The sequence below is a fragment of the Mus musculus genome, chromosome 15 (genome assembly GCF_000001635.26).
Source record: "Mus musculus strain C57BL/6J chromosome 15, GRCm38.p6 C57BL/6J".
Classification (NCBI taxonomy): Eukaryota; Metazoa; Chordata; class Mammalia; order Rodentia; family Muridae; genus Mus; species Mus musculus.
Genome location: NC_000081.6, coordinates 89,828,555 through 89,847,124, shown reverse-complemented (window position 1 = coordinate 89,847,124; position 18,570 = coordinate 89,828,555). Strand labels below are relative to the sequence as shown.

The 18,570-nt window shown below is 40.9% G+C and overlaps 1 protein-coding gene across 5 annotated transcripts in view; it reads left to right on the top strand.

Moving 5' to 3' along the window:
* Positions 1-5,144: 5,144 nt before the first annotated feature.
* Positions 5,145-18,570, top strand: part of Syt10 (synaptotagmin X) — a 68,267-nt gene continuing 54,841 nt past the window's right edge. For 2 of the 5 annotated variants that reach the window (XM_011245696.1, XM_006521175.2), the window contains exon 1: positions 5,148-5,506. In XM_011245696.1, coding sequence (XP_011243998.1) covers positions 5,356-5,506 — 151 coding nt within the window. In that variant the 5' untranslated portion in view covers positions 5,148-5,355. Of the gene's footprint in view, positions 5,507-12,718; positions 12,824-18,570 lie in introns of all 5 variants that reach the window. The other 3 variants (XM_017316706.2, XM_006521176.3, NM_018803.2) reach the window with 3 other exon arrangements.

Genomic DNA, 18,570 nt, shown 5'->3' with positions numbered 1-18,570 from the left:
AAAATTGTGGGATGGGCTGACTGAGAAGGGGGCAGCAATCAGGATGTAAAGTAAATTAAAAACTTTTTAAAGAAATAATTAAACAGTTGACTCTGATCTCCATTCAGGCTGAGATTTCTTCTAAAGATCCTCTTACTTCCCATTTGGGGATGGGGTATCCAGTAATACCTGAAACTCTAGTCTTGGGAATGACTCCCATATATCTCTTATGATTCTTCCTCCTAGAGAACTGGAAAGGCACGAGAATTTTTTTTTTTTTTGAGAATTTTAAAAAGAAGGAAATGATGGAGGTTTGAACAAATTGGGGGCGAGGGGGGATTGAATGTTCAAAGTTGCCACTTAGGGATTTTATGTTTGTTTGTTTGTTTGTTTGTTTGTTTGTTTTTTAGAGACTTCATTTCCAAACCAGTTTCTCTTACAGATCATACAGAAGCCACTAAGAGGTTGAAGTGACAGAGATCATTCAATGTAATGGTTTTGTGTTGTTGTTTGCTGTTGTTGTTGTTGTTGCTGTTGTTGTTGTTGTTGCTTTTTGCTGTTGTTGCTTGACAGTATCTCACTGTGAAGCCTTGGTCAGCTTGCAATTCAAAGATATGAGTGCCACCATGTCAGGCATAAGCAGCATTTTTAAACTAACAGTGTTGAGTATGGTGCTTGTCCTTGCAAACAGTAGTCAATGGCTGTCACTCTAAACAGTTCACTACTTCAGAATTTCCTTCACTGTGTGTGTGGATCAGGACATCAAGGCATATCTGTATTGCTTAGTCTGCTTTTTTAAGCTGAAATAATTGGCAGAGAGCAATAGTAATAAAGACTACAAATTTAAATTCTGGTCATCTTAGCCTTCAACACTTGAATGTAGTACTTTCTCCAAAGCACTGAGCTATTACCAAACAGAAGATAACAGTGTTTTGATTCCTTTGTTAATAAATGGTTTGTAGAAAGGACCAAACAACCAAGAGAAAAGACAGAACCTCATGGCATTCATTTTAGATAAAGAAAGAATAACTTCAAACAAATGGATGTCCATCTGAAACAGTGATTCTCGATCTGTGGGTCATGACTCTTTTAGGGGGTGGGCGTCAAAGGATTATTTCGTGGGGGTCAATTAAGCCCATCAGAAAACACAGATATTTACATAACAATTATAACAGTAGCAAAATTGCAGTTATGAAGTAGCAACAAAGAATAATTTTATGATTTGGGGTCTCAGTAACATGAACAACTGTATTCAAGGGTCCCAGCATCAGGAAAGTTTACTCAGGTCGCAAAAACACTCCTGAGAGTAGCAAAAGGCTTAGGACTCTATAAACTAATACCAGAAAAGTTACTTTCAGAATATGTTTACTTAATCTAAAGCAGAAATCAAACTTAAGAGGGTTATTAGAGGGATCTGCATCACTCTACTTAAGCAAGCACAGTCTGTAAGTGGTGTAGAGGATAAATTACTCATTTGTTCCTCCACATCACATTCTGCTCACCCAGAGCTTTCAAACTCACATGATGCACTACACACTGTTCTGCCCAGACTGTAGATAAACGAGGAGGGCAAGAACGACTGGAAAGTCCTCTACTAAAATGTGTTACTTAACGTCCAGCATTCAGGAGAGAGTCAATATTTTTTAACTAACTGTTAAATTATTTTTTATTCTCGTCTTAAAAATCACTACTCGTTATGCAATAAAGAACAAAAACCAAAACAAAACAAAAAAAGGCAAAAACAAAAGAACCCTGCAGATTTTAGTGTTTCTAGATTGTGTCATACCACTCAGTGTTCCTATGAATCAGGTAAAAGTGACTCAGCTAATGAATGCTTACCCACCGTGCTGCTGTTCCTAATCCTTACGGTGAGCCTTACCGTATTGTCCATCCAGGAGACATGAACCATAGACTGACTGGTAGCTGAAAATAAAATCCTGTGTTTTAACAGAACGAGAAAACAAACATGCTCAGCATGTTCTGTTTCAGAAATTATGTCTCCTTTGCCTAATAATAGATAATCAAACCCTAGGGATACAACATGGGAGTGAATCACATGAAAATGATTTTTTTCTCTGCTATTTTCCTTTGATTGAAATAAATTTCATATCCATACAATATACCCTGATTGTGGTTTTACACACACACCCCACACCGCTTCTCCCAGATTCTCTCCCCACCACCACCAAATTCTACACCATCCCTTTCTCTTTCTTGTCAGAAAACAGACACCTAAAAACTAATAATAACAGAAATATTTTAATAGCGCAATATGACAAAAGGAACAAACACGAACAAGAGACAATGAAAAAGTAAAAGAAGAAAAAGCACGCAGAGACACAAACATAAGTTTCATGAAACATACAACCATAAAGCACAATGTCTTAGTCAGGGTTTCTATTCCTGCACAAACATCATGACCAAGAAGCAAGTTGGGGAGGAAAGGGTTTATTCAGGCTTACATTTCCAAACTGCTGTTCATCACCAAAGGAAGTCAGGATTGGAACTCAAGCAGGTCAGGAAGCAGGAGCTGATGCAGAGGCCATGGAGGTGTGTTACTTACTGGCTTGCTTCCCCTGGCTTGCTCAGCTTGCTCTCTTATAGAACCCAAGACTACCAGCCCAGGGCACCACCCACGATGGGCCCTCCAACCCTTGATCACTAATTGAGAAAATGCCCTACAGCTGGATCTCATGGAGGCATTTTCTCAAGGGAGGCTCTTTTATCCGTGATATCTCCAGCTTATGTCAAATTCACACAAAACCAGCCAGTACACATAATATATATATAAAACAACTATAAGGTTTAAAAAGAGAAGGAAGGAGGAGAAGGAACAGGAGGAAAAAAAGAAAGAGAAAAGAAGCCCTGAGACAAATAACCTTCCAAAATTGCCATTGAGTTAGTTTTGTATTGATCATCTACTGCTGAGCGTGTGGCCTGTCCTAAGCATGTTTTCTATAACCAGTGAACTCTGTTGGAGTAAACTAAGTTTTCATTTGTAAGCAGTTACCAGTTGGAGACATATTCTGGGTAAGGGTTGGGGAGGGGGAGTCTTCATACAAGGATACCCCACTCCCTTGTCTCTCTAGTCTCAGGTTCTTGGCCACCCAAGCACGGTTGGGTATGAGTTCCATCTCCTGGAGCAGGACTTAAATCCAATCAAATACTAGCTGGTTATTCCTACAATGCTTGTAGCATTACTGCCCCATTGTATCTTGCAGGCAGGTCACAATTACAAGTGGAAGGGTTTGTAGCTGGGTCGGTTTTTACCTTTCTTCTTCAGAAACATCCCACGTACCTTCCAGTAACCATGAACACTGGTCCATAGGAGTGAAGTCCCAGTGTCGGCAAGAGCACCACTTCTCCATCTTCAGTGAGTTGTGTAGGTGTTGTCTTTACCGGAATGGCTTCTCTGTCATCTAGTGGAGAGCCACCAATACCTTTGACAATAGCTTGAGTTGTTTGGGGCTTCTATGGGACCCTTTGAACAATAACTACATTAACTATAACCTATCCATGGACTTGGAAGTTTCATTTAATTGAGGGATGTGCAGGTAGGGCTCTGTTTCCTCATTATTTGGTGATTTCAGTTAGATCACTTTCATATATGTGTACATTTTAGAAGCTTCTACTGTATTGGGTTTCTATATGACTCCTCAAATGGCTTTAAGTGTCCCTCTTCAACCCCCCCCCTCCTGCTTTCTACCTTCTCCTTCTTTGATCACCCCTCCTTGTCGTGGCTTGAATGAGAACAGTCTCTACAGGCTCATAGACTTGAACCCTTGATCCCCAAGGAGTAGCTATTTTAAAAGATTAAGAGGTATGCCTGGTAAGGAGTGTTTCGGTGGTCACTGGGATTCCTGGGTTAGAAAGTGTTTCTAGGTATTGGGAGCTGTCCCGAGAAATGGGAATGGGCTAGATAGGAGTGGTGGAACTGAGAGAGTACACTGGAGGGAGGGTAGCCTGCCTGTTCTCCTGGCAGGAGCAAAGTGGTTCCCTGTAAATAGAGGCAGAGATCTAGGAGGGGCCCCAGGCAGGTGGTCAGCTACAGGTCTGGGGATGATTGGAAGGCAGGAAGGAAAGTGAAGATTGCATTGGCTACTCAGGCAGGTATGGCCAGAGGGTTTACAGGGAGTACCTCCAGGGGTTAGAGACTGAGATAAAGGGATTCAGTGAGGAGAAGTTCTGCATTATCCTGTGGGAAATGGGGGCTGAGAGAACTTTGTGGCAGCAGCAAATGGTCTTCTACAAAGCTGAGGATAAGACTGGCGACTTGGAATTGGAAAACAGAGAGTGAAGAACTATCTGATTCACGGGCTGGTGTGGAAAGGGTTTTTAAACTGAGTAGTTGCTTTTATCATAGCCTGTGGTAGCTTTATCATAGCCTGGGGTAACTGCTTTCTAATTTTATTTTGTATCTTCAGCTTCATTGCTGATTTACACCAACTTGAATTAGAGAAATTTAGACGGGGGTCGGGGGATTGATGCCCCCCATTAAAGCCCTTTGTTCTAACAGGCTGTGAAAAAGACTTCAAAACAATGTCTTTACAATTAAGAGTGCGCCTGTAGCTGATTGCACTGAACCTAATCCCCCACACTCGTTTGACACAGAAATCTTGTCTTCGCACTGTTTAAGCCGCCAGCAGAGAAGAAACTAGAATCAAGTGGCGTCTCTCAGTCACGAGTTATGATTTCAATAAATAAAACCCTGATGGATGGCATATTTCGTTCTGTAGATGACAGTGAATTCAAATTTTCCTGTTCACAGTGCCGGGTAAACCCAACTTCTGATGAACCTCACTGCTGGTGATAACAGTGTTCTTACCTAGAACGTTCTCTATCCCCAAACTATCATTGTTCCAAGTCGTTTAAAAACAAATTGTAAACAGGTGTCACTCTACCTCGCATGACCTGTCTTCTGATTACTTTTATTTAAAAATAAAAATAAAGATCCGCAGGTCTGGAACGGGGAATAGCTTTTCCTTTCTTTCTTTTTTTAAAAGATAAAGAATCGGGGAGGGACCAGGGAGTAGCAAAGTTGGATTGAAAGGGAGAAATGAAAAGAGTGTGACGGGGGCTCAGAAAGGTGTATGGAGGGCACTGTCGCCTCTGCCCCCGCTGCCCGCGCCAGCCTGCCATTGGCCGCGCCGCCCAGCACCCGGGAGGCGCCGTTCTGCGCGCCGCCGCCCCTCGCTCCCCGCCGGCTGGGCTCCGCGCGCGCCTCCGAGCGCTCCGAGGAGAAGCGCAGACCTGGCAGCAGCGTCCGTTGGCGCGCGCCGCCCTCCTGCGCCCGTGCCAACCATGGGGCCAACTCGCAACTCTTAGGGCTCTGCCTCAGACCAAGGGAGATCAACGGAGCTGCGAGCAGAAGCCAAGATGAGTTTCCGCAAGGAGGACGGTGTGAGCAGCCTGTGCCAGAAGGCGCTGCACATCATCACCGAGCTGTGCTTCGCGGGTCAGGTGGAGTGGGACAAGTGTTCGGGCATCTTTCCAGCCGATAGGAGCGGCCAGGGAGGAGGTGGCACAGGTAAGGGGATCCGCTTGCGCTTCCCGGGACAAGGGGCATTTTCGGGGCTGACTTCCTGGCTGGAGCTTATCTTGCCGGGCCTCGGGGGACTTGCTCGCTGGATTTGTTGCCTGCACCTGCTAGGTCTCTGCTCCCAGGCTGCTCTCGCGCTCTCCCACCTGCTGCTCTGGCGTCCCAGGGACTCGGTGCTCTAGCTTGTCCTGCAGGGTGTAGCAGAATCACCCAGCCTGGCAGGAGAATCTGCGCTTGGCCTCAAGGAACCTAGTTCTAGAGGGAAGGCTGTGTCGTCAAGCCCCAAACGCAGGAAGGATCCCTCAGCTCTAACTTTCAGATGCAACCTGTCGAGCTCTTCAAAGCTTCCAATGCCTTTTATAATGCATATGTAATTTTCTAGCGCTTCTTGGCTACCGTGGCGAAAGGGTAGGGACTATTGACACCAGGCACTCAGGACACTTGTCAAAAAAATGGAAAAGAGATTTTAAATCCTTTCCAGTTGCGTCCAGAACCTTGGAAGCAAATATCAGGGGGAAGAGATGTAATCAGATGACCCCAGGGTCACTTGATCGCTTTAGGAGATGCACTGGCTCCGTGCGTGGGGGGGTCTTGTCTCATTCACTTTGTTTTCTCGAGTCATTTTGGTCTCCAGGCAAGGGTTTCTACCTTCTGGGTAGCCAGGGCAACAGGTAAGCGCAACCGCAACGTCAGGCTCAGGAGAGAAGTGCAGAAGATGAAAGAAGAGTTATGGTTTCACCATCGACCCTAAGAGCTAGACAAAGGAAGGGAGAGTCTGGTGGGATGGGAATGGGTCTGGTTTAGCTGTGTCTTTGGGTTGTTTACATTGACTGTCTCCAAGGTTTCCAAATGCTCTGCTGATGGCAACAGAAGCAGGGCGGGGGGGGGGGGGGGGGCAGGGGGGGTTGTCTGAGCTTATCAGAACCAGGGACTCTTGAAGCAGAATGATACATTGTTGTTGCTGTCAGTGTGATAGAAGCGTCTTTTTTTTTTAAATGTATAAACACAACCAAAGCCATTTAAACCGCGTGTGTGAGTGTGTGTGTGTGTGTGTGTGTGTGTGATGCAAAGGATGTAAAAAAAAAAAAAAATCAAAGTGCTGCTGCTACTGTAAAGACCTCTGTAAACCGAGTAAGCTCGTCTAAAATGCCTTTAAGTGAACATTAAGCCTAGGTTCAGAGTGGAGGAAGTGAGAACACTTAATTCTAAGGACATGTATTTGATCACCAATAGTCAATGCAGAGGCCATACCCCTAATTCTTATTCTTTCTTGGCCCTTGCGATTACACACGAAGAGGTGGTTTCCTGGCTCTCATTGGCTAACAGTGTTAGAAATTGCATGACAAATGGACGCTAAAACAGGTTCGGTTCTCGACTGTCCAAAATGTGTAATTGTGTTAATTCGAGGTATGTAAATTTCATGGTATGTAAATGGCAGTAAGAGTTCTGAGGTTTTCATAATCACTACAGTGCTTAACTGTAGTCCTAATTCTCATTAGACATTCATTTGGGGGAGAGAAGGGGATGAAGAAAAATGACTCTAAAACAATTCAGTATTTTTCTTTCTTTAAGGACAATACGTACTATTAAAGTGGGAGATCCTGTCTGATATGTGAACATAGACAGTAGCTCTCACTAGAGAAAGACAGTCCACAAATTACTCATGACATTCGAAGATAAAGGAGAGTCCTCTGCTTTTTCATTTGTAAACTGTGAAATCAGTTAAAAGCAAAGGGTTCTGAGTTTAGTGCTCCGATATTAATGGATAATAGAAGCAGACTTGATGGTTATTTGCTAAATGTTTAATTATATCAGCTAGCTACTCAGATGCCTGCTGTTCTGTGGATTTTCTCACAACGTGGGCCCTTTTTTATGGCTCCTGCATGAAAGCACTTCCAACGGTTGCTGTTGACTGCATTGTAGGTGACTTTTATTGATATGATAGTGGTTCACTTTTAAAGTAACCGGTGCGTTATAGCTAACAGTGTTCTTTTTACATTGCAGTGACAATCTTGAGATTTGAAATTGCATCACTCTTCAATCTGTCACCCAGTAACAGCAAGAGAAAGATTCATGTAATCCCAGACAAAGTCATTGCCACAGGAAGGGAGTTAGAAATCTAGTATATCACTAGGACAGAGATGCGGCCCTGGAGGGTCCACCGTCCAGCCAATCAAGCTCAGGTATTGGTGAAATGTTGGAGATTTAGACTGTAGTGACTAATGCTAACTAAACTGCCCTTCTTAGATGCTTAGTAAAAGTCATTAGATGAATCAACAGTACTCCATAGAATACAATGTAGTATAACAATACTATGAGGTGCGCCATGTGTACATTTATTTTAGGTATTTTCCTCATTTACATTTCCAATGCTATCCCAAAAGTCCCCCATACACTCCCCCAACTCCCCTACCCACCCACTCCCACTTTTTGGCCCTGGCGTTCCCCTGTACTGGGGCATATAAAGTTTGCAAGTCCAATGGGCCTCTCTTTCCAGTGATGGCCATCTTTTGATACATATGCAGCTAGAGTCAAGAGCTCCGGGGTACTGGTTAGTTCATTTTTAAAAAAACTAGATGTGAGAGAAGCTTAAAAACAAAAGACATTGAATGACCCCAAAATCGATATGTTACCCTATAAAGTCATTTAGTGCACAACATGATATAACCAAGAGAGCTTATGGGAAATGCAAAGAAATAGGTTCCTCTTGGGGGTTATTTCTAAGATATACTATAATAGTATATACAGTATACATAATCATTTTTAGCTGGTTTTATGCTCATTTCTGGACAGGTTTTGACAGTTGCATAAATGTTTATCAAGTTTAAGAACCTTATATTGCTTGGAAGTCAGAGCTCCAGATCCACCACTAAGCAAGGCCATTGAAGTTCACAGCCACATGCCACAGCTGTGGATAACTAACCCTAATATAAATATTTTAATAAGCATCTAATTCATCCATGTTCAGATTTGTTTTGTACAATTTTAATATGGGAAAACAGATTCTTAAAAAAAATTAGACAAATTATTCCAAGTTCATTCTATCCTTTAGAAGTGCTATTATTCAGCAAATATTTATCAAAAAATTTTCTTTCTAATGGGCAGTAATATGCTTAATGTGCACATTAAGCCCATAAATGTATGTCTAGAAAAACCTGACATGCATTCTAAAGTCTCAACAGATACTTGCTGAGTGAGTGAAGTGTCACGTAGTAAATGAACTTAGCTTATAGAAATTCTAAGAAAACTGGGAATCTCTGTATAAAAGAGTTTTGATGAGGTTGTGTCCCAATCAGAAGCCAATAATCAAATTCTAAAGTGCACCTAATAAGCCCAGCCCACTGAACTGAAAGTGTGACCACTCTATCTTAACCTACACTAAAAAGACTCGCACCATGACTTCAGCTTGCAGCCAAGCATCACAAGAAGACGATACCAATATTTCTAACTTAAGAAAAGGTCATCATACCAAATTCAAAATATGGTTTCTACCTTATCTCTTGTCCCATTATAAAGTAAAACGAGGCATGAATCAGAGCCACTCAGTGGCAATTGTCTCTATTTTGACGGCACAACAAGGACTCTCCAGATCTACATTGATATGATTCACGTGCACTTTAAGTCACTAGAATATTATATCTTTGAAGGCCGAGCTTTGTCTCCTCTTACATCCCCAGTGCTGGAAGCATCCAGCATACTAGATGGAGGCATACTAGAAACTTGATAGATCATTTGCTCCATGAACAAGATGGCTTCTTTAATGACCCCAGTAGCAATAGAAAGCATGTGACTTTGCTTAAGGAAAAAGTACTTGATGTGATAAAAAAAAAAACAAAAAACAAAAAACTTACCATTAAAACTCTTATTAGTTATTCTAGCTTAACCAGGAGCCATTGTTTTGCAGATATGAAAACAAAAGCAAACAAAATGGCTTACACTTTCATCACAAGTCACAAATAGTTGCTGATGGATACACTTAAGGGCCTCAGGCTTCTTAAATCCTAGCTGTTCCAGGAAATCCTGGTAAACATGGAATTTTAACTATAAACCAGAGGCTGCAACATATGAGAAGGTAGCAACAAGATTTTTCCAGTTACAATTAACTCAAACCTCGAGCCTTTCTTTAGGTTAGTTTCCTACCACGCAAATGGAACACAGGTTATACATTTGTCATACTTGAACATACGCATTTATGTGCACCGAAGTGTGTGCAACTCTTTGTTGATCCATGTTGTAGTCTAAATAGGATTGATTCATATTAACAATGAGTTCATGTAAAAGATTATTAAAATTATTTTATTTTATTTTATGTGTATGGCTATTTTTCCTGCATGTATGTCTTGGCACTGTGTATGGGAAGTACCCACAAAGACCAGAAGACGTCAGATTCCCTGGAATTGGAATTACAAATGGCGGTCAGCTGCCACATGGGTGCTGGAAACTGAAACTGGGCCTTCTAGAGGGACAATCTGTGCTCTTATCTACTGAACCATCTCTCCCACCTAAGTGAAAGGAATTCAGTGTATTAAATGCACATAATGTTGAATTCATAAATGCAATTCCAAACATACAGTTTCACATGTGGCTTTTTTATGTGCTCATAGATAAACATATAATGGAGAAAGATATTAGATCAAAACAAATTGGGTTTTTTTTTCTAATTTGTAATTATTTTGAAAAAGATCAAGAAAACTCAGATTTGTGTATTCCCCTGCCACTGTTAAAAAGCAACAATCTATGTTATTAACCTAAAATTCATTATTGTGGGAAGATGCACACCACATGATAGTGCAAAGGAGCTGAAGCCCTCTGCTCCAAGATTCTGTAACAGTTCACGCACCGAGGAGACTGCACTGCTGATAATGAGTAGCTTAATAAAGGTCAGCCAATCATACCTTCTCATTTCTAACTTGTACAGTGTCAATTTTGGAAATTTAATCCCTGTGTGAAGATACAGCTTCTTATTACTGACAATAGTTTCTCTTTGCTTTATAGCATCAGGTATATCATCTGTAAGATGTAAGATATATGTATATCTTATGTATATGTATGTATATATATATGTATATCATATATATATGTATGTATGTATGTATATACACACACACACACACACACAATCATCTGAGCTGTGGATAACTAACCTTAATATAAATATTTTAATAAGCACCTAATTCATCCATGTTCAGATTTGTTTTGTACAATTTTAATATGGGAAAACAGATTCTAAAAAAAAATTAGACAAATTATTCCAAGTTCATTCTATCCTATAGAAGTGCTATTATTCAGCAAATATTTATCAAAAAATTTTCTTTCTAATGGGCAGTAATATGCTTAATGTGCATATTAGGCTCATAAATGTGAAGTCCAGGAGAATATCGTGGGAAAACTATGTGCACACATTCTCTTACCTGTGTGCGCAATACCAAGTCAGCCCCATAAGTCCACAGGCTCCACGTCAATAGATGGAAAGCAGAAACAACCGCATCCATCTGTAGGTTGTGCAGATTCTTCTTGTTGTTGTGACTCTTTGAAGAACCAGCATAGCAGCTATCTGCAGAGCATTTACAAGATCTTAGGTACTGTAGGAGATCTAAGGGTGATTTAAAGTGCTTTGAAGAAGGTGCGCTGATCTGTGGTGATATTACCTCATTTTATGTAAGAGAGTGGAGCAGCTGGAGAATCTCTGTCACTCAGTTCTATGGGGTTGTTAATTCTCGTCTGTCTCTGCCCCGGCCCTGCCTTATTCTCCTCTGCAAAATTCTGCTATGATGATGTTGGAGTCAGACTGATAAAGTCATCTTGGGTAGAAGGAAGAAAGGAACCATTTATTACGTTATTGTTGAATAAAAAAAAAAAAAAACGTTACTGCCAGCTTTTTTTTTTTTCTGCCAGCTTTTAATTACGGCAACAATAGGCTAAATATTCTCAGTTTTACTGTCATTTCGAATCTACTTCAGTAGGAGTTGTTAATATATACATGAATGACCCACAGGTTAAGAACTGCGCTAAGCCTTCCCACGGGCCTCTCCTTGCTGTCTTTCAAACTCTTGACGTCCTTTTTCATTATTTGTTATTATTTACATATACATACATCTATATTCCTTAACAGAACCTGTAAGTCTATAAAATGTTGCTTGTATGTGTGTTTTGGTATTAGATAACTGATTGATGTTCTCTTCCCTAGAGGAGAAAACTTTTTTTAATTTAAAAGTTTGAATTTTCCAAATTATGTTTTTTACTGGATATTTTATTTATTTACATTTCAAATGTTATCCCCCTTTCCTGGTTTCCCCTCCAGAAACTCCCATCTCATTCCCCCTCCCCCTACATCTATGAGGGTGCTCCACCACCCACTCAACCATTCCCACCTTACAGCTCTAGCATTCCCCTGCACTGGGTCATGCAGCTTTCACAGGACCAAAGGCCTCTCCTCCCATTGATGACCGACTAGGCCATCCTCTGCTGCATAGGTAGCTGAAGCCACGGGTCTCTCCATGTGTACTCTTCGGTTAGTGGTTTAGTCCCTGGGAGCTCTGGGGGGTCTGGTTGGTTGATATTGTTGTTCCTCCTATGGGTTTTGCAAACCCTTTCAGCTCCTTCAGTCCTTTCTCTAACTCCTCCATTGGGGTCCCCGAGCTCGGTCCAATAGCTAGCTGTGAGCATCTGCCTCTGTATTTGTCAGGCTCTAACAGAGCCGCTCAGGAGACAGCCATATCAGGCTCCTGTCAGCAAGCACTTCTTGGCATCCGCGATCGTGTCTGAGTTTGGTCCCGACTTTTGTCCAGTGCCTGTAGTTCTTTCTGTAGCGATGAGGCCTCTTGGGCTCTTCCCCATCCACTTTGGCATGGCCATTGCTGTTGTCTTTGCTCAGCTCGGGTTTAGGCGGCCATGTTCATGAGACTTTACAGATGCAGCTTCTGACATTTTGAGAAGACGCAGCCTCATGCAAACGCCCTGATATTCTGGCCCTTAGCGTTTGCTGCCCCACCCCCTTCTGCAGTATTCCCGATCCTTAGGTGTAGGAGTTCGGTGCTCTCTATTCACGTGAAATTTTTATATCATATGTATAGAAAGACATCCTTTAAGCTTAAACAAATTTTAAATCACATATCACTTCCCTAAAAGGGGAAAAATCCAAGAGAAATAAGTAGATTTAAGTAATTCTGATACTTAACGTCTTTATCTTTTCCTTCACAGTGTTGGGAACCGAACCCAAGGTCTTCTGTATATCGGGCAAACAGTCCTGACCACTGAGATACACCTCAGGGCTTACAGCTAAAATTCTGAGTCCAATTCTTACAAGTAGGTTCTGAATTCAGAATCCATGATGCACTTGTTGGTTGGCCATCTGCTGACAGTGTCACAGAGGGAAATGGGGCCTCGGTTCTTTCTAAAGAGAATTCATAGTAACGTAAGATCCATTAGCTATTGCTCTGTACAGCTTTCTGTGCAAAATGTTGAGTGTCAGCAATAATCGCAAATACAATTTATTCATCACATTTATAAACGAATTCCACCAAGAATTCAGTGTATAAGGATGAGATACGGCACCATCTTTTGCCGGAGGACATTTTTTTTTTCACACTGCGAAATTCTTGCATGGATTTTTATGTAGATGTTTTTGCTTTACTGGAGGCATAACTATATCACAGCAGCTATTAGAAATTCTAATAAACCATAACTACTAATACATTAGCACTGGTTCCCAACCTTCTTAACTCTGCCCCCTTTAATATAGTCCCTCGTGTCATAGTGACCCCCCCAACGATAAAATTATGTCATTACTACTTCACAACTGTAATTTTCCTACTGTTATGGATCATAATGTAAATATCCGATGTGCAGGATAGCTGACATGTGACCCCCCTAAGGGGTTGTGGCCCACAAGTTGAGCATCGCTGATGTATCGTGACCTCAGCAACAGGAAATATTTTAAAACACACATTTTATCATCAGTGAAGTATGGTATTAATGCAAACTCTTTTTTTTTCTTCATTTACTGTAACTCAAAGGAAGGGCAAGAGGAAATGAAATTACACTAGGATTCCTCAGAGGCCCAGTGCAAGGGCATGCTGATTATATTACATATCTAATGTAGGAATGAAGAGCAGTAATTGCTTACCAGTGTTCAGACCTCCCTTTCCTATGTAGATATAGACCTCTTGATGCTTAGTCGAGTTTGTGGTATGCTCATCTGACCAAACTGTGGTGATAAGAACACCCGAATGTGAGCAGCAGTATGATGTGTCAAATATTAAGGGCTGTATCCTCCAAACCCTGAGGAGGCATCTCCTCACCCTCCCGTTACCATTGCCAGACATTCTTCATTCAGACATGGGATGTGGGCATGGTAGCTTTCCATGTAAAACTGGGAATGAGAAGCTGGCCAGGGGAGCAAAAACTCCTTGGTGTTGCTGAGTCTGCCTTTGGCAGCTTGAGTTGGCAGTTTCTCTCCCTTGACAAGAGAAAAAAGCCTCCTAAGTCACTATAAGCTTGGCCCTTTGTTCTGGAATTATAGGCGTGAGCGACCACTCCTAGCTTTGGAGGACTTATGTGTCTTAGCCCTGCGCCCTTTTTCATTTTCTACTTCCTGTGGACCATGAAGTGAAGAACTTACATGCTCTCATTAGTATGATGTTTTGCTCAAGCCATGGGGCTAAGGGGCCACAGGCTGAACCTTCTGAAACAGTGAACCAGAAGAAGTCTCTCTTCATTTTAAAGTCTCATCATTGTCACAATGAGGAAACTAGCTGTCACGTGTAACTCCCAATGCATAGTTTCAACAATTCCACAAATATTTTTGACTATGCCATAAGAAATAGACACTGAACATAGAAAGGTGAATAAGTGTGTCTCTAGTCTGAAAGACCAAGAGGCAGGAGGGTAGGTAAGATGAGAGTGCCTGGAGGAAAAAAACAAGAATAAACTCAACTTCCCTCATCCATTATAGGAAGCTCAAAACTTTGAATATTAAAAATGATTTTGTAAATTGTAGCAATCTGACATTAGTAACCCACCTGACCTGGCATTAAATTTAATTAATTAACATTGAATATTCTTGTGGCCTGCAGTAACCCCAGTTATGTATATAGGGTTGCAGATAATAGTACTATGCATGATTAATATATCCTAGTCACTATATACCATACCAATATGGTTATTATGGGATTATTGTAAGATGGGTATTAGATTATTATAGGATGAACACAAGTATGCCCCTTGATAAAACAGGAGGGACAGAATGTACTGAAGCTGCAAGAGGCCACTAAAGATCGTGACAGCAGAACCCTGGCCAGAGAGAGAGAGAGAGAGAGAGAGAGAGACCAGACCATAGCCAGAGGCAGAATCACAAAGACGCTCGCAAATGTGATAAGAAATTTGGATTTACCTAGAGGGACAGGAGTCCTGTGAGAACAAGATGTGTGACTTTCTGCTGTCTTGTTTGTGCTGACAGCACAACCTATCATATTCAGAAATCTTGTGGTGCTTTGCAGAAATATCAGATGGTTGCTAAAATGGTGCAGTATTTCAGAAAGAAAAAAAGAAATAGTAGAAGAAAAGTAGAAACCATACTCAGATTCCCACAAAGCTCTTAACTAGAATAAGAATATATAAATGCTGAAGTCACCTCTCAAGGACAGTGCTGTTGCGGGATTCTCCACTCAAACCTCTATCCCATTAGGAAAGGGAGAGATTTCCAAGACCACTGAAAACAATGTCCTCCACATAACCCTACAGGTCTGCATCTGTTGATGATGAAAACTTTAATTATTAAAGTTTTTATTGAATTATTAAAGTTTTAAATTTTAAAAAATTAAAACTTCAGTGTTAATGGAGGCAGAATAATAGAAGGTAAATGGTACAGAAAATTCCCGAAGACCACAAGGTTAGATCTGTTTTATGTTACTATAACAAAAGCACAGATTATATAATTTATAAATAAATACTTTTTTTCATAGTTCTAAGACTAAGAAGTCTCAGAACAAGGGCCTTTGTGCTGGGCCGGAACTCACGAACTTAACAATTGCCCTTCAGTAACTAATCACTCTTGGGATAGCATCAATCCAGTATGAAACCAGAGCCCGTGTGACGACAGAACTTCTTATTTATCTTCACTTTGACGCCCTGCTGCTTTTGCAATAACGTTTCCAAGACATAAACCTTAGGGAGTATTTTAGAAGCATAGCCAACACGTCATCTTTATTCATTTTTTTAAATCTAGTTAATAGACAGGAAGCACATTAATCTCACACGTTCTCTCTTTTCCTCAAGTTATGGTGATAATGAGTAACACATCAGTGTAAAAATATGAAATGAACTCTATAAAACATTGAAGAAAGCCCTCCATATCAATAGGGTACAAATAGGAAGCACTCAGTCGTTGCCCCAGTAAGCATAAAGAACGTTAAGGGGAATACTAATGTCCACTGCAGCAGGCCAAACCTATATCTTACTTTCATAACTAGGTAATAGTAAAAAAATTTTACTTTCATTTCAGCATGACCTCCCATTCCAGTCAGGAGAAAACAAAGCTTTGGAAGATTAGTGAAAATTATGAGATGATATTTCTCTAAAATTGTAGAGATTTATAAGCCCCTATGGTGTCTCTTTCACAAGTAGAGGACTCATTTTGGATCCACGAAAATATCTAGTAAAATGAAATATGTATATAAGTGACTGAGCAATTCTATTTTGAGACTTTTGCTTTAAAAAAAAAAATCAGTCACAAGTATCCATACAAGGAGAAAATACAGAGATGCTCATGCGCTACACTCCCAAGCACTGAGCCTAATTTTGTATCTGTTCTGATGAATTATTATGGAAAATTACATCAGCATGAAATTCCAACTAATTTCTGGGTAAAAGGGCAAATTGAAGGAAGAATTATGCTGTCAACAATTTATATCAAAATAATATTATGTGACTGTAAATATTTAAGACTTTACGCGATATATTTTTGTCTCTGTGTGCCAGGCCTAGACAAAGCATCCACTTAGTATCAGTGGTTACTTTCAAGGAAGGTGACATACTGAATTCACAACAGGGTTTAAAGGAATTTGGAATTATCCAGTATTAATAAATTTATTAATTAATTAATAAATGTGCTGGGACTACCATAAAAATATATGAATGGCTTAAACAATAGGAACTTACTTCCCCATTGAGGTATTGGTGGGGTTGAATTCTTCTGAGGCTTCTGAACTTGGCAAATGTACTGGCTACATTTATGTCAGTGGAGCACAAACTATAGTGACCTGAGAGGAAAGATCCTCAATTGAGAAAATGTCTCCATAAGATCTGGCTGCAGGCCAGCCTGTAGAGCATTTTCTTAATTAGTGATTGATGGGGAGGTTCTCAGCCCATTGTGGGTGATGCAACTCCTTGGGCTGGTGATCCTGGGTTTTATAAGAAGCAGGCTGAACAAGCTGTGTGGAACAAGTCAGTAAGCAGCACCCCTCCATGGCCTCTGCATCAGCTTCTGCCTCCAGGTTCCCGCCCTGCTTGAGTTCCTGACCTGACTTTCATTAGTGATGGACAATGACGTGGAAATATAGGCTGGATAAACCATTTCCTCCCCAGTTTTGCTTTTTGGTCGGCTGTGGTGTTTTGTCACATCAACAGAAACCCTAAATAAGGCAGCCAGTGATGGCCATCACTGTCCCTGTGTCTTTATGTGACTTTCCACCTGTATCCTCAGCTCTTGCCCTCTTTAAACATGAGTGTCAATAGAGGAAGGCTGGTTCGTATTCCTTGACTTTACCAAAAGTCCCTTTTCTCAAATATAGTCATATTTTGAAGTATCGACTGTTATTACGTCAAGATATAAATTTAGGAAGGGACAAGAGACAGACACAGTCACTCTGTGATATATTCCTAACAAATTTACTTAAAACAAACAGAGGAGATTGGACTTATATTTGATATTGAGGGTAAATAAATTTGGTAATAAAAAAAAAGTATAAGGTTAATCAAATCTAGAAAAAATTGTCCTTTACTGAGAATCTATTTGACATTCAAGATTTTAATAATGTTATAATGTCATATGGCTAATTCGGGTCACTTTAGAATGGGAAGATTAATTTTTATTTGTTTAGACTTCTTGTTTTTCGAGCAGTTTAAGAATAATAGAAAAGTAACGTAGGACTGGCTCCCATCAAATCCATGTCCGGTTTCTCCTAATACTCATGCCTTACATTGAAATGGCGCATTGGTGTTATTCATAATCTGCTATTGGGAGATTTTACTAAAGGCCTTGTCTTTTTCCTTGAGATTTTTCCGTTTTGTTCTGGGGCCCTATCCAAGATGATTGACTCCATTAAGTCTGCTTTGATGACTCTTGACGGGGACATTTCCCCAGACCTTTTGTGGATGACCTTGATTATGTGTAGAAGTACTGGTTGGGTGTTTTTAGGATGTCTACTTCTTGGAACTTGTCTGATTTTATTTTTATCATGATTAGACGTGAGTTCTTAGGATGAGGCGTGATGACCACAGAAACTAAGGACCACTTACATTATTCCATGCTGTGCCTGCACACTGTGACCACAGCTCATCGCTGCTAGCTTCCATCACCTCCATTGTCGGTAGTACTCTTGTAGAGAATGTCCCCATGAGGGTGTGCAGCCCACCCAAAAAAAAGTCAGAACTTATGCTCTTTCCTGGAGAGTAGACTATATACACAAACTTCTTACAGTTCTTACAATTTTCCTTAACCTATTGTGATTGCTATTGCAAAATCGTACTAACTAGGCAGCCTGTAAAGAACAGAACTGTGTTTCTCATAGTCTGCAGGCTGGGAGAGATCGAGTTATTGGAATGCTAGGCTCCTGTCTGTAAGCACACCATAGCATCAGTAATAGTGTCAGGCCTTGGAGCCTCCCCTTGAGTTGGATCCCAATTTGGGCCAGTCACTGGACCTCATTTCCCTCAGTCTCTTCTCCACTTTTTTGTCCCTGCAGTTCTTTTAGACAGGAACAATTCTGGGTCAGAGTTTTTGACTGTGGGATGGCAACCCCATCCCTCCACTTGATGCCCTGTCTAACTCCAGT